This window comes from Manihot esculenta, chromosome 13 (genome assembly GCF_001659605.2).
Source record: "Manihot esculenta cultivar AM560-2 chromosome 13, M.esculenta_v8, whole genome shotgun sequence".
NCBI lineage: Eukaryota > Viridiplantae > Streptophyta > Magnoliopsida > Malpighiales > Euphorbiaceae > Manihot > Manihot esculenta.
In genome coordinates, this window is record NC_035173.2 from 13,148,609 (window position 1) to 13,171,959 (window position 23,351).

The 23,351-nt window shown below is 36.5% G+C and overlaps 1 protein-coding gene across 1 annotated transcript; it reads left to right on the top strand.

The window, feature by feature from the left end:
• The first annotated feature begins 10,462 nt into the window (after positions 1-10,462).
• Positions 10,463-23,302, top strand: LOC110629770 (MACPF domain-containing protein At4g24290). Its single transcript, XM_021776877.2, has 7 exons — positions 10,463-10,997; positions 11,628-11,866; positions 16,136-16,352; positions 16,870-16,935; positions 17,129-17,312; positions 18,230-18,396; positions 22,353-23,302. Exons 1-7 carry the CDS (start codon positions 10,755-10,757, stop codon positions 23,025-23,027), a joined length of 1,791 nt encoding a protein of 596 aa, XP_021632569.1. The 5' UTR covers positions 10,463-10,754; the 3' UTR covers positions 23,028-23,302.
• The last annotated feature ends 49 nt before the right edge of the window (positions 23,303-23,351 follow it).

Below are 23,351 nucleotides of genomic sequence, written 5' to 3' on the forward strand. Positions count from 1 at the left end.
TGCATCACATCACAAACAAATCACCTTAAGGATGAACTTGTCACCAATAGCCCTCTACATATCCAATAGTGCTAGAACGTAGAATGGGTCCTGGTCTTTCTCTTACTTAACATATTATAACATTCCAATGTGCCAGGGACGTAGAATGGGTCTTCCTAGACTTTCTCTTACATAGTGCCAGGGACGTAGAATGGGTCTTCCTGGACTTCCATACCGTGTCATCATCATATCATATCATACCATATGAGGGCTAATGGATCTCTCAATGTTCATCCACATCAACAACATAATATGCAATGCAACATATTCGTGAATTCTAATGCAAACAACCTAATATATCTCATGGCATTCATGATGCGTGAATCATGCTAAAACTTTCATTATTTGCTTTGAAACATAAAGAGTCATTCTACTCACCTCAGGCTAGCTCTAAAAAGACACTGAAGCAGCTAACTCACTGCTGGGGTCCTCGGTTCCTCGGGTCCGAACCTACACAGGTGGACTCAAATGAGGGACCAAACATACATGAACATGACTCTAAACAACTCCCCAAAAACCCCTCTACAATACCTTAAAACAATCATAGAAAACATGCAAAGGAAGGCTGAACAGGGCACTTTCGGCGGCAGGTTTGGCGGCCGAAAGTCCCTCTAGAGCCGAAACTCAGCCACTTTCGGCGGCACCTTCGGCAGTCGAAAGTCTCTTCCAGAGACGAAACTCATGCATGTTCGGCGGCACCTTCGGCAGCTAAAACTCCCCTCCAGAGCCGAAAAGTCCAACTTTCGGGGGCAGGGTTCGGCAGCCAAAGGCTTGTCTCCACAGGCAGGTTCGGCGGCCGAAAGTCCTTCGGCTGTCGAACCTGAGTTCTTCCAAAGTGGTAGAACTCAGCCTCCTCATGCACATTTTGCCTCCCAAACCATTCAAACATGCATTTAGCTATTCTACAACATGCATACTCATGCAACAAGCATATAGAGGTCTCAAACTAACCTAAACCCCAACACAAACACAAAGCATATACATATACAACATACATTATCCATAAACTCAACATTAACCCTAACGAAAATCAACTAACCTAAACATGCATTTCTACCCCATAACCTCTCATAAAACTTGCTCAAAACATGTAATAAGCTAAAGATCTACCCTTACCTCTTGAAGATCGAGAGGGGAGGCGACCTACACTTAGAGAAATGGAGAAAGAGAGCTCCGGAGTCTCCAAACTTCAAATCTTGATCTTAGCTCCAAAAACTTCAAAAACCAAGTTAAAGCTCGTTAAAACTTGAAAGATTTGAGGAAAATCATCAAAACCAACCATGGGAGGGCATGAACTCACCGTTGACCGAAAATAGGGGAGAAAACTCACCCATTTTTGGCCATGGGGCCTTTTATAGGTGGCTGGCCAGACCACCTTCGGAAGCCAAAGGTGACTCCAAAACTCTACCATGTTCGGCGGCCAAACCTGGATTTTCCTCAATGGTCATTTTCATTCAAAACTCAATTTCTTTCTTACTTAAAACTATAAAATACATGAAAATTTTTTATAAAGACATGATTTTACCCTTCTAGAGGTTTCCGTCATCCGAGATTTCACCGGGCGGTAGAAATTCCGATACCGGAGTCTAGCCGGGTATTACAACGATTGCCATGATTATAGGTTGTTGCATTAGAATTCACGAATTTGATGCCTTGCATAAATTGTTGTTGATGTGGATGGATGTTGGATGATCCATTAGCCCTCGATATGACATGATATGATATGATATGAGATGGAAAGATCAGGTGTGGTCTGAACTACGCCCCTGGCACTATGTAAGAGAAAGTCCGAGTGTGGCCTGTACTACGCCCCCAGCATAATTGGATAATGTTATGATATGTATATGTAAGAGAAAGACCAGGTGTGGCCTGCACTACGCCCCTGCCACGATTGGACTATGTAGAGGGTTATTGGTGACATATCCATCCGTGTTGTGGATTGTTTGTGTTGTGATGCATTTCATGATAGCATGTAATTATAAACTGTTTTGTTATTATTCTGCTCACTGGGCTCTAGTAGCTCACCCCTTTCCCTTAACCCCTAGGTTTGCAGGTTCGGGATAGACCAGGAAGTCAGCAAGAGTAAAGGTGTCATGTATGTAATAGTTAGTTGTGGACATGAAAGATAATGTAATGTAAAGTATTGTATAAAAATGTTATGAGGTTTAGTCTTGTGCTTGGCTCTAATGTAATGTTAATCCCTTTGATACATGATTTTCTATTTAATGATTTAATGTTAATGTTGAGAAATGTAAACCAAGCTTGATGTATGTAATGTTGACCCAACTAGAGCATTTGATGAGAGCTCTAGTATGGGGTTTGTATGTTTAACGTTATGGTGCATGCACAGGTCAAGCTTGGTGAATGGAAAGATTAAAATTTTTATGTAAATGTATGATCATGTATGGGATTTATCAGGTATGACAGGTTGTATGTTAGGCTTGCTACGGGTTCCGGCGACCTTAAGTCGATCTGGATCCTAGCGCTGGTAGCGGTCCGATTTCGGGTTGTTACAAAAATATGCTCTATCAGTGGGTGACCGGTCTCCGAAAATGACCGCCGGCACCACAAAATCGGCTAAGAGAAAGAAACCCTCAGTGAGGTAGGTGACCGGTCTCGGAAAATGACCACCGGTACCACAAAACCGGCTGAGAGGAAGAAGCCCTCAGTGAGGCAGGTAATGAATCTCGAAAAATGACCGCCAGCACCACCAAACTGGCTGAGAGGAAGAAGATCAATGCAGAAATAACAAGTAAAGGCCTTGAGCCCCCCTCAAAAGGAAAGCTGAAGCAAGCAAACAGCTGACCTAAAACTTAGCCCACATAAGGCTCAGCGAGTAAGTAAAAACTTGAGCCCGACCTCACACATGAGCTCGCAGCATGGACGGACTCACAGACTAAAAATACGCGAAAATAGACAAAGTATAAAATAGTCGAGCTCACAGCACAGCCGTTCACAGGCTAAAAACACGCGAAAATAGCCTAAATATAAAACAATCGAGCTCACAGTACAAATGGGCTCACAACATATGAAAATAGCTTAAAGATAACCGCGCCCATAAGTTCGAACGATCTCATGAGGCAAATATATGAAAATGAACTAGGCATGACATAATTGATCTCGTGGCCCAGAAGAGATCATAGGAAAATGGCCTAAGTACCCCTGTAGAAACAAAGAAAGGCTTACAGGCCAAGCATAACTAAAGTTTAGATACATAACCAGGTTCACAGCCCGAACATATCCACCAGGTAAATGGCACAAATGATAGCCTAAGTCCATTAATACGGGTTAAGCAAACTAAACAAGTCAACTTACGAGTTGAACATATAGCCCAAAGCACTTTACGCCAAAATAAGCTAAAACGAGCTCGTAGGCCAGAAAAATGAAGATAGCTCAATACATAAGCGCGGTCAAACTAAGTCCCAAATGACTAAACAGCTAGGAAGAGTAGAGAAAGTCATATGTTTAAAAATGTTCTAAGTATACGAGTAGAAGTACACTGAGAAGAGTAAAGAAAGTCATATATTAAAAAATAGTCTAAATATATAAGCAGAAATACACTGAGAAGGAATTTACGAAGCTATTAACATCTACAAGTCATCATACATAGAAGTTCAAGTCAAAAAACAGAAGGGAAAACATAATAAATAGAAACAAAAACAAGTGCACAAAAGAAAATATCTTCATTTATTGATTTGAATGTATTACAGAGACAGTAGGGGAAGGGGAGCCCGAACTAACAAGATCGTTCAGGGGCTTATCTATAGTATCCTCTCCTTGAGGTCCAGTTGGTAGGCGAGGAGCCCTCTTGGGCAGGGGATTGCCGTCCTCTCCATAGCGCACCTCCTCGCCTTCGGAATAGACTTCGGAGGCTCGCAAGACTACTAACAGAGTAGAGGGGGCATCTCTGATTGCCTTCAGGCCTTGATTGTAGCTGGAAGCATGCATGCAGAAGGCCTCCCCATATACTTTCTCCTTCATTTCATCGGAGGCTTTTTATTCTTAAAGATGCGCTTCACAGGCTTGTTGAATCTTGGCCTTTAGCTCAGCAGAATCCTTATACTCCTAGGGATGCTCCTCACAGGCCAGCTAGACCCTGTCTTCAGCAGCCCTGGCATTCCTTAAAAGTGCAGAACATCTCTCCTTCAGAGCTATGACCTCTTAGTAGAGTTGTTGCTATTGGAGATAGGACTCCTCCGCCGCAGAGGACATGCCTTTTAGGTCCTCGATGTATTTATTCAGCTCCTGCTGTAAAGTATCCATGTGGGCCAAGGCCTTGTCACGTTGAGCGCGGGCCTCATCACGTTGCTGGCAGGCCTCTTTTAAGGAAGATAGTTGAGACAAGGCCTCATCCCGTTGAGACTCAGCCAGGGAGACATGCTCGGTAGCCTGAGCCACTTCCTCCCGCATACCTCCCAATTGCTTGGTAAGGTCTTCAATGATCCCTTAGGAAGCGATGAGTTGCCCTCGAGCATCCCCGGTAGCAATAATATTCTCATCCCTCCGCTCCTCGACAATGCGTTGCTCCACCGAGTTCTGAAAGGACCAGTTCCTCACGTCAATCTAGAGGAAGATCCCAAAAGCCTAAAGTAAAACATAGTTAGAGAAAGCAAAATTACTAAAAATAACCTTAAGGAACAGTGACTTACCATAAAGAACATCTCCCTCAGGCTGTCTCCGAGGTCGTCCAGAGAGCGAGTATTAAATGCGGCCTCCTGATTGGTGGAGCGAGCGAGGTGACTAATGAGAGAGAGGAAGCGAGGATCTAAGGCGTCTGAAGTCCCCCTGAACATCCGATTGCAGAGCATTTCATCCACAGAAGCTGGCAAAGACTTTGGAGTCACATCAGTGGTGTTGAGAAGCTCATTGTCAGGAGCCGAGGACAGTTGCTCCACGACTTGTTTCCCTTTGTCTGCAGAGGAAGGGGGAGCATCTTTGAAGGTTTAGTCGAGCATGCCTTCTTAGCAGCTCGACCCTCAGGGGAGACATTAGGAGTCCAGGCCCGCTTGCCAGTAGCCCCACCAATTACAACGGCAACGGCAGCCTGGCGGGATTGGATCTCTAGAGGAGCAACTTCGGTCCCCCCTTTGGAGCCACTCCCAGTGGACTCATTGATAGTGATAGGCTCCCGGGAGGCTGGACTGGAGGCGGGCTTGGGCTTCGAAGCTGCTGGAGACTTGGATGAGGCCGGAGACTTGCCATGAGTGGAGGCTCTGGAGGCCGCAGACTGAGAGCCCTTAGCTACAGGCACCAATGCTCGAGAAGAAGCAAGAGCAGCATTTTGACCTGCTATAATAGGAGCGACCGCATGGAAAACTTTGCGGGTCACATCTGCAACTGACCGACCTGCCTTGAAGGCTTTCAGAGTGGCCTTCATACTCTCCCTGGACATAGTGAAATTCTTGGGTGGCCTGATCTTGTCCATTGGCACAGTGGAGGCTGAAAAGATGAAATCAACACGAGTTAAAGCCAAGAACAAAAAATATATATATAATAATAAAAAAAAGAGAGGGGGGGGGAGAAAAAGAAAGAGATAGGAAAATAATTATAATAATAAAAACCCATGATTGGCCCGAACCAAGCGGAAGAAGGTGGAAAATAGAGTGACAGAAAAGGCAAAACCTTAGCACAAACTAATTGATTCGAAAGAACACATTAAGAGGATGGAATTCAGAAATACATGCAAGGGATCACTCTGAAGTGACGAAAGAACTCGATAAAGAAGGGGGTGAAGGAAAGGTTAACCCGAAGTCGCGTTGCTTGACATAGAAAATCAAGCTGCGATCTTGTTGGGAGTCTATCAAACCCACCGATGGAGGAACAGGGAGGACAATCCTCTCATTACGAAGAGGAGCCCTAATCCTATAAATGGAGGTGTCTAGGTATTCGAAGGAGAAAAAGTTGGAAAGAGTGGAAAGGGTAACTGTGGACCTCAGACTTACAACATTAAGGATTCTAACAGTGGCCATAAAAAGAATGGAGACGTACCTCGGGGGGAAATTTGCAGAGAGGAGGAAAAGCAGATTAAAGGAAGTCGAGTAAGAGGAAGTGTCTGGAATAAAACTGAATACGAATTCTAAATGGGTAAAGGCGGAGAAAAGACGTTTTGATAAGAGTCTCCTTAGGGCCGCGCGATCATAATTGAGATTTCGGGATTTACCCCCTAATTAATGATGAAATAATTAATGAGCAAGTAAAGGGGCACTTGATGACCGCTGGGTCACTGGCACCCAGGTCGCAAGCGAGCCCTTGCAGGAGAGCTAGGCCCAAAGCCTACTAGAGCCCGCCATGCAAGCTGGCCCATTAGCACACAATCCAGTCCGCAGCTAAGTAGGCTAGGATAATCGGGGCCCGGACTCATCAGAGAGGAACCCAGCTCATCTAACTTAATGGGGGAGTAGGGGAGCAGGGGAGCAGGCCCAGTTACGCCACAACCCTACCAGCACGAGCGCTGGAAGGGAATTAAATGGCCGCCTGACGATGGTGGGAAGGCAGGTACGCCCGTATGTACGACTCTGTATAATAGCGACAGGTGGCACTGTAGCATGGTGACGGTTATGCGTCACTAGAAGATAAGAAAAAAAAGAATAAAAAAGGAAGGCGTGAACCATTCAGACTAAGCTTACTCACTTACACCAAAACTCTACCTCTTTCTAGATTTCATATTATCAGTTAGATTTCTTGTGATAATAATTCCTAGAGTAGGAATTTGATAGAATTTTAGGATGGGTATGAGGAAGATTTGGTTGTTAAGTTATTCTCGATGAGGAAATGGAGGAGAGAGACATGGTTAGAACTACTAAAATCCCCCTTGAACCAAAAGTTATAACTACTGAGCTTGCAGATGGAGAGATATGGTTAGTCCACCGCTAATAAATGGCCATTTAAAGTTAAAGACCTTTAAATTAAAATCTTAATATCCCAAATATCCACTTCACAAATAAGGATATGTGTGCCCCCAACAACTGATATATTAACATATCCTGCTAGCTCACAAGAGAAGGACTTCAGGTCAAGCATGGAGAATACTAAAGATACCTTTGAAAGCTATGATTGATTATGTGAGAGAAGCTGAAACCCTCCCCTTTTCCTTCTTATATTATTTTGTTTATTTTATTTACTATATCTAAAATTAAAAAAAAAATCACTAGGTTTTTTAACAGATTCATGAAATGAGATTTTCTAACTTTGAGTATAAATAACTTAAGGGAAAATTACTTTTTAGTCCCTGAGGTTTAACGTAATTAACACTTATGTCCCTCTATTTTGACGACCCAACACTTAAGTTCTTCACTTTCTCTTTCGTCCAAATTCATAGTCCTTCTGTCAAAAATAGCCGTTTGGTCAAGGAGTCAAAGGTAAGAGGTGAAATTTTTTACCAAAAATACCCTTAATGAAATTGTTAAAACCTTTTATGGTGAAATCCCCCTATCCTTCTTCTCTCTTGTACCTTCTCTGTTTCTTTCCTCCGTCCTTCTTATCCCTCATATCTTCTCCATTTCTTTTATTCTCTCTGTGCATCTCTCTTTCTTCTCCTTCCTCTTAATCCTCCCCTCTCTCTTCTTTTCTCTTCATTTCTCCAACTTCCTTTACATACCCCACATTTTCAAGGTTCCTCTCTACCTCAACCTTCAGTGTCAAGAGTTTCTGCTGGAAAGCTTTTACTTTGCAAAAGAGTTTCTATTTTGCGATGGTGAATCATCAACACGTGTATTATTTCGATGCGATGATGAAGAGTCAATATCAGAGATTGTTGTTTGATCATCAGCAACATCAACATCTTCATCATCAAACGATGTCAACTGCTGGAAATGGAATTGGTGGCATGGTTTAGAGTGATTCAGACTCATCCTCCATCATTGATTTGAACCAACGTGAGATCAACCCGCCACGAAGATCTCTTGATTTCGATCTCAATCTACCTCCAAAACCAGAAATCGTCTAATGTTCTTTTAATTTTTGGCAAGAGATGAGCCCATGCCCATTCGTTTTCAATAATTCTTTTTCATTTTCTCTTTGAATTTTTTTTCCTATTTTTCTCAGATAGGAATTAAATTAGGCTAGAAAAAGAAAATCCAAAAAAGCAAGATCTTTTTCATTGTATACGTAGTGGCTGATCTCCTTTTTTGCAATAGAGTCTCACCCTGTTGTTGATAATTAGCTATTATATCAATTTTCTTTCCCGTAAATGTATTTTTAATCAATGGAATGTTCAAACTTTATGCACAAGCTGCAGGATTATCAGTTGAAATTGTGCATTACAATCCAAAAGTTGTTGGAGTTGATGCAAAGAAAGCTTTTTCTTTGGGAAAAGAAATTGAAAAAATAGAGGGAGAGGAAAGATGGAGGGATTTCACGTTGAAAGGGGTTTTAACAATTTAAGGGTATTTTTGGTAAAAAATCTCACTTCTCACCTTTGACTCTTTAACCAAACGGCTATTTTTGATGGAAAGACTATAAATTCGGGCAGAAAAGAAAGTGAAAGACTTAAGTGTTGGGTCATCAAAATAGAGGGACATAAGTGTTAATTACGTTAAATATCAGGGACTAAAAAATAATTTTCCCATAACTTGATATTAAATATTTATTTTTTACTAACTAAGCTTAGTTATTATAGAAAATATAAAATAAAAAAATATATATGAAATTTACTGATATTTTTTTAATTGTAGTTGAAGTAAGAATATTAAATGGATATAAGTGATTATCTTCTTAAATCTCTTACAAAATTTTTTTTCTCTTATAAAGTTTCAATAAAATTTTAAAGAAATTTTTATCAGTTTAAATAGGAATAGTCAGAAAAAGTAATCATTGGGTTTTTGAATCGTTGAGTCTTAAACAAAATGTTGTGTATAAATTTCTGTGATTTGTTTGACATTATGAATATGGAACAAGTTGTTGGCCCATGACAATATTCGATACCTAAAATATTTAATGTGCCATGTCAGCTTGTTAAATATTTTGAGTGTCTCATAAACATGCCATGTCAACTTATTAGAGATTCAAAGTATCATGATGTCAAACAAGCTTTTAAACCCTCTCAATCCAAAAATATTTTTGGGTTTTACATTATTTTTAATTTTTTTTATTTTGCACGATTTAAAAAAAAAAACTCCTAAATAAATGTTCATCTGATCAAACCAAATTTAGACCCATTTTTTATATTATTATTTATGTTAATTTACACATTTCTACCTAATTTTATAATTTTGATCTTATTTTGCAAAAAATGGTATAAAAAGGTAATTTGGTGAAAAAGACCTTAAAACTGCCTAAAAGAGAATAATAAAAGAGAACAAGCCTGATTTGTTCAAATCGGTTTGCTCAAACCAAGTTGAAGCTGAAATGGGAGAAGGATGAGAAAAGCACAGATTTGTTGTTCGATCAGATTGTTTGTCCAAACAAACTGGGCAAATAGACCCCGCAGACAGAAGCAGAGAGGGACACAGCACCCAAGACAAACTGTTTGACCAAGTTGTTTGCCCACACAGACTGGGCAAACAGATCATGTGACAGCAGAACAGTAGAACAGCAGGGAAGCAGGAAACTTGGAATTCAAGCCTTCAAGAAGTCTTTTCCTCCCCAAACATGTGAGGACAACTCAACAAATCTTCAAGACACCTCAGTACTCTATCCCACATATCTAGGAAGGCAAATCTCAATAGGATACAATTGCCTTCCAAGAATTCAAATCCAAATAGGAAAGAGAACTCCATCTCAACAAGAAAACAAATGGCAACCTATTCAGCTATAAAAAGGACAGCAAAACTAGCAAAGGGAAAGCTCTCATCTTCGGAAGATCAACACAGCAGCCGCCCGGCCGGCCCTTTTCCTTCCTCTTTCTTGTTTTCTTTCTTTTATTTTTGTGTTAGTTTCAGCCATAAGTGGCTAAAACCCCTTTTTCTAGTTGAAGATTAGGTAAAACTTCAAATCGACTTATCAAATCGATTATTGACTTATCAAATCGATTAATATTTATCAAATCGATTAATATTTATAACTTTTTTAATATAAAATTTCATTTGATTTCAATAATAATTATAATGAGTTATCCGACACTCGAACTCGTAATTAATCGGATAGTGTATAAATTTTTCTTTTCATTGCATGTGGCTTTTCTATAGCTCACAAGAGAAAAACTTGAGGTCAAAGATGGAGAATAGTCCAGATACTTTTGAAAGCTATGATTGATTATATATTTCTAAGATTAAAAAAATCATTCTTCCATTTTTCATTTATATGATATTTGCATGTAATATATACGTTCTAGAGTTATTTAGCCAATTATAGAAAGTTAATGGTTTATTTAGTCAAAATTTAAAAATGAATTTATTTGAGCTTGATAAAAAATAGAAGAGTAAATATTGAACTTATTTCCATAAAACAAAATAACTAAAGAATAGGTCGAAGAAGGGCAGAGCGGCGGAAGCAACAATAGCACAAAAGCTTTGACTTCTTGTTCTGCGGCCTCCTCCTTTCACTAGAAGCTTTTTACAACACGCAAACAACACAATTATTTAAAAAAGGAAAGAAAAAAATTTCTGTAAAATCAAAGTTTGACCAGTCCATTACTTTCTCCTCTATATTCATTCATCCTCCATGGAGTTGACAAAATCTTTAACCTGCGCCACAGCCCGTAGCCACCGCTGCAACAACCACCAAGAAGAGGTCTCTGATGAACCACCCGTTGTAATAAGGAAAACCAAGTGGAAGACATGGCCGTAAAGAAAGCTGCTGAGGCTGCTATTGAGGCTGTTGGTTTGGGATTTGATTTAGTTGTTGATTTAAGTCTTAAGTATTGCAAGAAGAATTCCTCCCGATTAATCTTGATGGACGATGAAAAAGTCAGGGATCTTGTGATTCCAGGTGGATTTTCTATTCGTAACGTCCCTAAATTCATCAAATGCGATAAAGGCGAGCGCATGAGGTTCAGCTCTGATGTTCTTTCTTTCCAGCAGGTATCTTTTGCTTCTTATCTAATCATGCCCTTGATTAATCAACTGACTCTTTCAAACAATTAGAATCCGAGTACTAAATTCATTACCAGACTAACAACAACAGCACCTTTGAATCGGTAATTCAAATCAAGTTCACGTGCATTTTTGCAAATACTACCCATTTGTTGGACAAGGTGAACCATGGCCATTAGCAGGAATTGAACTTGGTTGTTGAAGAGAGGGGGATGGGGGGTTCCACCCCTGCCATCATGGCAACTTTCTGGTGTTAATTCCCTGTGCATACATCTAAATTGGGTTAGATGGGAATATTTTGAATTCTTATATTGTACTTTTGCAAAAGCATTTTCGTTCTTGTCACTTGATATTGTTTTGCTGCTAACTTTATCTAGATTCTAGATTCAGTGTCGGTGCACATTTACATCATCTCATTGTAACAGACTGATTTGTACAAAGTGTATTCAAGATTTTGAAAGATCAATAATTCACACGAATTTTTTTTCATTAAAAGTGTTCATATATCCAAAAATTAAAAATTTGGCTATATTCAACGGACTATTATTTCTTTACTTTTATTTTGTAACTTCATTCTGTGCTCTCACTCCTTCTTCCTCGACTCTTTGTTGGTTCTAGATGTCAGAGCAGTTTAACCAGGAATTATCTCTTTCTGGAAAAATTCCTTCTGGACATTTCAATGCTGCATTTGAATTTACAGGAGTTTGGCAGATAGATGCTGCCAATACTAAAGCTCTTGCTTTTGATGGTGTTTTTATCACACTTTACAACATTGCGCTAGAAAAGTCCCAGTTAGTTCTGTGTGATCATGTCAAAAAAGCTGTCCCTTCCTCATGGGATCCTGCTGCATTGGCAAGGTAAGGTTCTATGGCTTCTAGCATTATGCATGTGGATATCTTTTTTGTTTTGAAGATATGAGGTCATTTATTTCAAGAGCTAGTTTTCTATGCATAAACTTGCATATTTTTTATTTGATTTTCACATTTTTTTTCCAGGTCAATTGGAGCTTGTTTATATTTTTGTTATTAGCAATCATGTCTCATAGTTTTTTGACCTCACTCATTTAAAATTGTATTGATTATACATTTATGTTATGATATGCCCAAGAGCTTTTACAGTCATTAGTAATTGAAATACAATTAGTCACCAGCTTTCGCCTGACTGCCTAAGGTAGGATGTTCATAAAATGACATCTTACAATAAAATGCAAATCAAAATTTTTGGCCACAGCATTGGAGAAAAGTTTAATAGATTGTGGAACTTTGAGTTTTTGTGTATATTTTGTATAAAAGAATAGTATAAATTTATATACAAGAGTCCTAGCTAAAAAAGAAGCATGTATTCCTAGCTAATTTAATGAAGACACAACATGGTAGCATAACTGACATTTATTTGGGGTAGAGAAGACAGCTTTAGAAAGAATGTTAATTAATATAGGAGTTATTAGGATGCAATGCAGATACAGGGCATAGGGTGGACTAATAGTGTGGACTGACTTGGTAAATAAGTGAGCTGGAGTTATTTAAGATGTAATACGGGGCAACAGTTAGCTTGTTAGGAAGAAGCCATATAAATAACAGTTGAAGCATTTGGAATAGCCAACTAATTTTGAATACTTAGTCTTTAGTTCTACCTATTTCTCTACTACTGTTCCATACCAAATATGTTGGAATTATAAACCCTAAGACATTTAATATTGGATATTATTGAATAATTATCCATTGATGGTGTGAATAGGAACAAATTACAGAATTTATGGTTAATGGTTATTGAGCAGAAATCAGGCTGGGTCTCCATTTAGTTAACAGTAGGAATTATCAAATTTTTGGAACAGTGAATAAATTGTGATGAAAATAAAGTTGATGATAAACTCAGGGCAAATGTATGATTAGTGGCTGAACTGACATCAAGCTTTAAGTTAATGAACTACTTGTAAGATTTACCCATTCCAAAAATAAGTAAAACTAGAATATAGGAAAAAAAAAATTCTACCAGAAATTTTAAAATGTCGTATCATTTTCAGAAAAAGCAACAGGCAACTGACATTCAAGATCCATATTTCAAATTGAAAAATAAAAGGACTGCTGTTGAATATAGGACGGCGTCATTTATTTTTGCTCAGCAATACCTGTGCAGCCACTGCATCTGGTCACATTCAATTAAGCATGGTACGCTTCTTTTACAGCTGAAGATCCATTATTCAAAATTTGGGGAGAGCATTCATTCAACTGGTTCCGAACCAAACTTAAAAAACTAAAAAATTGAATGTTCTAAAATGTAGACTGAATTGAATTGATATTATAAGTTTATCCAAAACTTACCGAACCAGGCCGATAATATCGGTTCGGTTTAATGAGAACCAAAATTCTCAATTCCAAGTTTCCAACCAATCCTAGCAATGAATTCTCAAAACTAACAATATCAATTATACAATTAGGTGAATATTAACATGCATCATAGATTCAGTTAGTATTCTTGAAGGCGCCAGGCAAGGCGCCTCTCTTTGAGGTGCTAGCCTCAGAGAGAAAAGGCACCAGGTGCCAGGCAGGAGAGGTGTTACCTGGAGCCATAAGCTGTATTTTTTTTTTCTTTGTTAAAGAAAAAAAGAGAAAAAAAAATAGTAGTAGAGAAGAAGGAGGAGGAGAAAAACACGAAGAGAAGGTGGAAGAGTGGTGTGAAAGTGGTTTTAATAATATTTAAAAGTCACTTTTTCTTTGAAAGAAGAAAAGTTATGGAAACCTTTTTGACTTTTCTTCATCTTTTTTACTTTTTCCTTGGTGTTAGTAGTATATAATAAATTATCTTGGTATTACTAATATGGAAGTAGAATATTAATATTGTTATTAGTAATATATAATAAATACAGAAAAGTACAAAAAATACTTTGTAGTTTCATCAGTTTTTCACTTCGGGATATTTGGTTTATTTCGAGGTCTGTGATTTAATTTTTTTATCAAAGTAGTACTTTGTAATATGAGTTTCACATTAGTATGGAGTCTAGAAATTATCGCTGTTTGCAAATAGCACGATATGATGAGGTACTATTTGGACACAAAATTGAACTACATACCTGAATTCAATCACAAACCTTGAAATGAAAAATCAATGAAACTACAAGGTACTTTTTGTACTTTTCCCTAATAAATAAATATTTATTTATTTATAGATAATATTATTTCTAGAAAATTAATATTAATTTCTTTAGTTATATATTTATATTTTATTTTTTATTATATATATTTATATTTTTATTCTATATTCTCTATTAGAATTATATTCTATGTTTATATTCTATATTAAATAATATTATTATGTATGATATAGATTATTCTATAATATAATTGATATAATTTATTCAATTTAAAATTTTATATATTATTTTATTATTAGTTAATATTATTATTTAATTAATTATTACTTTTATTACTATTATTTAATTATTGATATATTATTAATAACTATAATAATTATAAGTTTTATATATATTAAGAAATTAATATTAATATTCTATTCTTTATTTAGATTAAAATACATAAACTATAATTGCTGGTACATTGCGCGCGCGCACACAATTGGCCACACACACACACACACATGTATATTCAAAACATATATAACACACACACATGTATATTCAAAACATATATATAAAAAAATTTGGCCTGTACACACACACACACACACACATGTATATTCAAAACATATATATAAAAAGAATTGGCCACACACACACACATGTAAATTGGCCACACACACACATGTATATTCAAAACATATATATAAAAAAAATTGGCCTGTACACACACACACACACGTGTATATTCAAAACATATATATAAAAAAAATTGGCCTGTAAAAAAAATTGGCCTGTCACCTTTTCCAAAATGGCGTTACCTTGCCTCTTGCGTAAGGCGATAGAAGAGTTCGTTGCCTTAGCCTATATAACACTGGACTTAGTCTAAACTTTAAAGCACAAACTATAAATGCCATATACAACACAAACTCAACATATACAATGAGCCTAAATGGCCATTTGCATACAACACATAGTCTGCAGATAATTGAAGACATAGGCCCACAGAATAACAACATTGAACAGAACCACCACACCATTGGTGAATCAAGAGACAACCATATAATCAAGAACCAAGAGGCAGGAATCTGCTATGGCCTATGAATAGCAAATTGAGAGAAAACCAAAGTGAGACCACATTATTTTCCTCTCAGTGATCATCTATTCCCTTCCTTGCTAGAGCTCAAAGAACCAGTGACATCTTTTGGGTTGTTTGAAGAATATGAAAAAATGAAGAAGATTTCAAGAAGGATGAGTGGGAATGGGAAGAAGAGAGGTTAGGCAAATGAGAGACATATCAAGTTACGTATATGGGGCCTATCAAAACTGTTAAGTATCCTACATTGGTGTGTGATGGGGTAATGTGCCCTTATATAGCCTTGGGCACTCCTCTCCCTTAGAGTTAGCTTTTGAGTGTGAGTTACGTCCTATCCATTTTATTAAGATGGTTTCAGAGACTCAGAGCCTCTGGATCTTGCGTTGAGCCTCTCATAAGTATTTCATGCTCTAGATGTTTGGTCCTAGGCGTGAGAGGGATTAAATTCCACATTGGTTTGCAATGGGTAATATGCTCCCTTATATAGCCTTCGACACTCCTTTCCCCTAGAGCTAGCTTTTGGGATTGAGCTAGGCCTGGCTCATTTTATTAAGAAATACAATGTAGTATGGATGTCTTGGTTCAATTTGGTTTTCTTTGGTTTTTTGCTGAAAATAACCATATAGAATAATCAAAATTACTTAAAACCTCAAATTAAATCAATTAGACAGAAATAGTTTGGTTGAGTTTTCCTGTTTAAAGTGAAAATTTCTCAACTTTATGAAGTACTTGTTCTTATTTTAATCATAAAATATGTGAAAGAACCATCTCCTTTTGTCTTTTATGGTGTTTGGGTGAGGGACTACATCTCTTGTGTTTATTGGCGTGTGCATTTTCTAGAACCTATGTTAGTATTATGATCAGTATTACAATAGTGGTGGTTGAATCTCTGGTTTTTTTCGGATGAAGAATATTCTTCAAACTTTATTATAACTATATTTTGCTTTTCACATCCAGTTTTATAGAAAAGTATGGTACTCATGTGGTCGTTGGCATCAAAATTGGGGGGAGGGATATAATATATGCGAAGCAGACGTATACTGGTCAGCAGCATTCATCTCCTCTTGAACCTGTTGATGTACAGAAAAAATTAAAAGAAGTGGCAGACAAGCTGTTCATGGATGGAACTGGACAGAATATCTCAGATTCTGATAAATTTTATGAGAAGGATAAGGTTTGAAGAACAGCCTATTTGTACTTTTATTCTTAAATGTGATAGGTGAAATTCAAGTTGCATTAAGGATTTATATATTTCAGAGAAAATAGCTTGTATGTGGGAAAATTCATTTTATGATAACCTTTTAGGAGAGAATAGCTTACTTCCTATTATTTGTTGACAATACTGAAAATCTTTTTTTTTTTTTTTTTGACATTTGGAGTACATAAGATAATGGTAATATTATTTTAAGTTATAAAGGCCTAAGAATCTGTTTGGTCTGATGAGGGCTTCAGTTTTCTATTTTTATTGAGGAAGGTATTTTCCATATAAATGGCTTTAAACTATTTCACCAATTCTCCTAAACACCTGAAATGCTAGAAAATGCTTTCCAAGAAAATATTTAGCTTGAAACAAATAGAGCCTGAAGGTGATTTGTTATTCTACAATTAATTTGATGTAGTTTGGATGAAATATTATAATGCATGCGAAGATGCTTTCAGCTATCTTAAATTCTGTTTTGCTTGTACTCCAGTTTGTCAAGGATCATGGATTCGCATTCATGGACCAGTTTCCATCCAGTTCTTATTCCCATACTGAGGTAACTTGTTAACCATATGAGGTTTCTACAATTTCTATAAGTGTCATGTGGTTTACATTTTCTATTTGATTGCTTACCTTATGCAGTGGTTAATCTGTAGCTTATCTGGTCTTCTGTGCTCAGCTTGTATTATCAAGTCTAACTTTATATTAAGGAGCTTATGTCTTATGTATATTATGCATCCATTCTGCAGGAAATTAAATTCATACATAGGAGGAAAGGTGGGTCGAATAAAAGCCGGCACCACAGTGAGTGGTGTCAAACTGTTCAATTTGAACCTGATGTAATCTCAATGTCATTCATCCCAATCACTTCTCTGTTGAGTGGAATTAATGGAAGTGGATTTTTGACCCATGCTATCAACCTCTACACACGCTGTAAGTGTGAATTTTTTTTCTATTGGTTCATCCATTGCATTTTATGAAGTCAAAGGATGCTTCTTGATGGTGTATCCGATGAAGTATCTTTTGTTATGGCTGCTAAATGTAATAGACAGTACATTTTTTACTGCATTTTGGAGCTGGTATATGTTTTCCTGCACAGTGCATGGTTAAAGCTGACTGCTAAGGTTTATTCATGTAGTCAAATGAAGTAACAATAAAGAATCAGTTGGCATGTGTCATATGATATTACATCACTGTGTAGGCTGGTAGCTGAGTTGAAAACTTTTTACCTGACTTGCTTGATGATATAATCCTTTCCCCTTAATGGATTTGTTGCCTTGTTCTAGAAGAATAATTTGTTAGAAATGAGCAAGTGAAAGTGGGAGATTAAGATGTCCTCCTTATAAAGAAGCCAAAACATGAATAAAAATGAAATGTAGCACAGTAAAACTCCCTAATCATGCTGACTCTTGATTGAAGCTATCTCTTTTAAATGACCTAGAAGGAGATACCCATAGTGAGTCGAAGGAAAAAGTTTTTATTGCTGTTCCTGCGTATACAACTACAGAACTCTAAAACAACTTGGAATTTTCTGTCAATCAAAGACACAAAGCAGTACAGATATTGCAACATGATTAACTTTTTTGCCTCTTCCTCTTGTGCTCATCAGCCTAAGTGATGTAATGAAGTAGTCAAAGAAAAAGATAACTCAAAATCTCTCAATTTTTCATTCAATTCAATATTCAATTGTGTTTTGAAGCATATTAGGTTACAAGGCTGTATCCCATGGAAATATCATTGGTGTTATATCTGGTCTTAAGAGTAAATCTCACGATCTTTATCTTATCAGCCTTGCACTCGCTATAGCCTACCTGTCCACTATTAATCATTTGACATGTTTGTAAGTGCAGACAAGCCTCCAATTGAAGAATTACATCAGTTTTTGGAATTTCAGCTTCCAAGGCAATGGGCACCAGTGTTTGGTGAGCTTGCCTTGGGCCCAGATAGGAAGCAACATACTGGCCCATCTCTGCAGTTCAGCCTCATGGGTCCTAAACTTTATGTTAATACAACACCGGTAATGCTGTTTTATGGATTTTTCATTTTCTTCTGATATGGGTTTATATTATTAACTTTTACTGGATCCTTGTCTTTTTCTTTATTTTTTTCTTTTTTTTTCCCCTCTAGACAATCCCATTTCCCTCTTATCACCTTGGAAGTAGAATTCACATGACAATTATTAGTCTTCCTTTTGCGAACATGAATAGGTAAAATTCATTTGACTAGAGGAAAGTAATTTAGGTTTAAGTTTAACTGTACCAAAAAAAAACTCAATTCAAAGGATGTGGGTATCTCCTTTAGGTTTAAGCAATTCACTTTCACCTCTTTCAACTCTTAGCCTCAATCAACCACTGACCTGATACCGAATAGCTCTTGGATCTATTCAATTGACCTCCATATACAAAAGTGTACCCATTTTTCTATCAGACATCACCTTACCCAGCTCCTTTTGCACATCCTGATTACTACCTCAACACTTCAAGGCCTTTGGTAAGTGAAGAAATTTCAAAAATCTTCCAGAATGCAAAGAATATGATATATTTGCAGTATCACTTGTGGAGAATACTGCCATTTTCTTGACTAGGTTCAACCACCCTCCTTTCTCTCTCTTATATTTTAATTGTAGTCCCATTGCTGCAAATAACGAATGATTCATGGTAATATTGAAGGAGTCGAAATGTAAACTTTGGAGGCACACCTGAAACTAGAATAAGTACCTTTATTTATTTCTTTCATTGTTGCTTTCCATCCTTCGTTTAAGATTGGAAAGTGAAAGAAATAGTCACTCTAGTTCTATCAGTGCATATTCAAAGCAATAGAACATGAATTTTTGTTTAGGAAAATTAGGAGAAATATAGATAATTAAAAGAACCTTTTGCTTGTGAGAACTGAAAACATTGCACGAAATATGCTAGCTATTACTGAAGGAAAAGAATTTAGGTATGTCAATTTTCTTGGAATAATTTGAGTGTGTTGATGTTCTTGGTTGGAGGAAAAGAATATGGTGACATTAAAAGAGTGAACATGGAGAATAAAGAGGGTAATCTAGTCATTTTAGCCTTTTACTGACGACCCTTTTGACAAAAGGACTGTAATATAGACGGAAGCAAAACTCAAACTAAAGTGTTTGATCCTAAAAATAGAGGGACACATTCATTATTATGCCATACATTAAGGACTAAAAAGTATTTTCTCCATTAATGTAACACTTCAATCAATTGATCAAATTAACTTCTTGGTTGTCTAAGTCCTATTGTCTGTGACTTTTTAGGTTCAATACTAGTTGGCAATGAGGATATCAATCAATTGATATTTATAGGAGGGAAATTTACAATTATTTTCATGAATATTGCCATTATTTACAAATCGGTCCTTTTATTTTTAAAAGCTTAGTAAGATATCCCTTCCTATTGTCTTTGTCAACAAATTCGTTGAAGTCTTAGTAAAAGAAGAGAGAATTTTTGAAATCCTAAATTATGCTTCTTCTTTAGGCTAGAAGTCCCCAACTCTCATCTCCCTTAAGGTAGCACTTCTCCTAATTTTTTCTCACATTTTTTTTGTCAAACTGAGGTAATAGTAGCAATAATTCTATGCCAAAAGCTTTAGCAACGACAAGCTTCGCATGCTCTTGAGATGAAGGATAAATAACTCTCAATCCAATGCCATTCATCCCTACAACAACATGGGCATGCCATAGGAAGCGGTGGTCAAAGACATTGGTAAGGCCGCGATGGTCCTCATAAGTCATGGTTGCGCCTAGTATAGCATGCTGTAACTACCTAATTATTAATGAATGAATTTTCCATTGATTAGAAAAACTATGATCATAATTACTATGCACTAAAATCTCTTCGTTGTTAAGTCCCAATCTAAACTAGGGTCATGATAATTATCAAGTCCCTTTGCTTTGTACCATATACATACTTTTATTCCAATTCTTGTCAGCAAAATTTATAACAAATAAGTAGCATATGATTTCATCCTTGTTTACTCAGGGTAACAAGTGTCATGTTGAATGAATACTTACCTCCATGCATGACTGATTTGCACCCACACACCTAATAACTCATATATTGTATGAGGGTTGTGGAGATATCAAATTTAAGACACCTATGCATATGGGCAATTATGATTTAGACGATATTACATTAACAAAAGCAAACTCTATGTGTGAATCATCTAAGTGTCGCATATTCAAGCTACTTATCTCATAAGCACCCAGTGTATTTGTCTAGATGTCATATGTCTGATGTCCTGAGACTTACCATTCCACAGTCATTAGTATCTCATACTAAACCGTGCAGATAGAAAAGGTGATAGTTTGGCAAGATGAATTACGTCTTGTAATGCATCGTTGCCACTGCTAATGGATTTATGGCATTTTGTGCAGGATAGTTCCGTCATTATATTCTCAACTTTTTGAGAGTAGAACTTCCACCAAATCACTAATTGATCATTTCCTATAATCTAAACCTATTAAATTATTAATAAATATTGTTAAAGCTATTTTATGGGATTATTATTCTCAAAATGATCTAGGACATATACTACTGATAATAAATTTTTATTTTTTTGCTAATTGGGCTTCTTAAATTTTCTTTTGATTTCTAATAATTTCTCTTTTATACATTATAATTTAAATTGAAGGAGTAAAATGATTTCATAGTTGTAGAAAAGGTGGACAAGTTCAATTTAAAATTAATTATTTAAACTTGTATATTTTCAAATGTGATTGAAAATTGTGGATTTAAAACTAAATATAAATTAATCTAATGTTTTCTTATCTCACAATCTAAATTGAGATGAAATTTTTCTATTTTTTCATTTTCATTTTTGTTGTTGCTCTTATTATTTGGATTAAATATAAATATTACCTTTACCTTTTATTATGTTTTGCTTTCTCTCCTTTATTTCATGAAAATTAAAAATTATTTTATTCACATATATAAGTAGATAAAATTAGTGATCTTAACTCTTATACAAATTTTTGATTGATTGATTGATTGAATAAATTAATGTACATTTAGTTTTATTTGGTTTATTCAATCTATCATTTTATTATTTTATCTTGGAAAATAAAACATATCATTTTATTAATGTTTAATTTTTATATCAATTCAATTTTACTGGTTATTTATTTTCTTAATTTTATGCTATTATACCACATAGTGTAGCTATTTGTTTATATTTTGGCTTTTGAATTATGTAAGGATCACATATAATATTTTGAAGTCAGTATTTTTTAAATAATATAATTTATATTATGAAGTTATATAATGAGCAAAACTACAGTTGTGTAATACTTAAATCGATTATAGACATTTTGTTACATTGTTTTGAATGGGGAAAAATACTCTTATTTGATATGTTTGTGTTATTTTTGTTTATTATATATACATGTCTTTCTGGTGTGCACATATTTGAATATTTTTTTCATGTATTATAGTTGTCTCCCTCAAAGAAAAATTTATGGCTCTGCCACTGCTTGTATGGGTTGTCTGTTTCAGGGGAGCTGTACCTTTTTGTGGTATTTTATGGTGATTGCTTATATATTTAGAGTAGAAGAAACTTATTTTGAAACTGGGGAAATGAAGATGGGGTAATTTTATATGCTGTTCTTTAATTTGGAGTTAATGTCAGCCACTTGTGGATCGTGTAAAACTTGAATAACAAAATGAATCAAATAACAGTTTGGCACCCTGAAACCTGTATTTTGGTACTAATGATTTTGAGATTTGGCTATAATTGGTCCAGATCTTAAAGGTTTGTATGTGTAGTCCAAAATGAAAACGCTTGAATATAATTGCAAATTAGTATAAAGGTTTGTTCCTTGCTGATTACCTCACCCCTATTATTATATATTGACCAAATGATGCTTTCCATTTTTCCAAGGGCCTCTGGGTTTTACTCATTTATTTATTTTTGGTAATTGCATAAATTATTTACTCTTACTCTTCTTAAATGACTTTACAGGTTGATGTGGGGATGAAGCCAGTTACTGGCCTTCGACTGTATTTGGAAGGGAAAAAAAGCAACTGCTTAGCCATTCACTTGCAGCATCTTTCCTCGCTTCCTATGACCTTCCAGCTGGAGCATGAACAGACTGGCAACATCTCTGATCCCTCCTCTGAACGCAAGTACTATGAGAAGGTTCAGTGGAAGAGTTTCTCACATATCTGCACAGCCCCTGTTGAGAGTGATGAAGAACTTGCAATTGTGACAGGGGCTCAATTTGAAGTTGGGGATTCTGGCTTAAAAAGAGTTTTGTTTTTGCGGCTGCATTTTTCGAAAGTTATTGGTGCAGCAACTCTAAGAAAGGCCGAGTGGGATGGTTCCCCTGCCATGGTTCAGAAATCTGGCATAATCTCTTCATTTATCAGCACTCATTTTTCAGCTACTCAGAGACCTCTTCCAAAGCAACCTGAGGTTAACATAAACTCAGCTGTCTACCCTGGAGGCCCTCCTGTGGCTGCCCAGGACCCTAAACTGTTGAAGTTTGTCGACACAACGGAGATGACAAGAGGACCCCAAGACTCGCCTGGATACTGGGTTGTGTCTGGTGCAAAGCTTAATGTTGACAAGGGAAAGATCTTTCTCCGAGTTAAATATTCTCTTTTGACTCCAATTTTACCCGACGAAGAAGTGTAGTTGGTGTAAGTAGTTGATCTCAGATAGGAGAAAGAAAGATAAAGAGGAGAAGACTGTGATCGGAGTATTATTAGCGAGTTTTGCAAGCCAAGTTTCTGTTCATTGGGCGGGTTTGAAATTATTCAATGATGTTGTATATAAACCCTTTTCTGGTGTGTAGTGTGTAATTTAAAGCTTAATTCCTTATAACCTTTGTATTATTTCCAAATTTACCATTGAAGGTTTGTTGAAGATGAAGCTGAGATGTATGCATATACATCGTTTGATGTGTGTAATTTCATTGAAGTGTGCTGTGTTGAGTGACTAACCTGTCAAGGCTGCTCT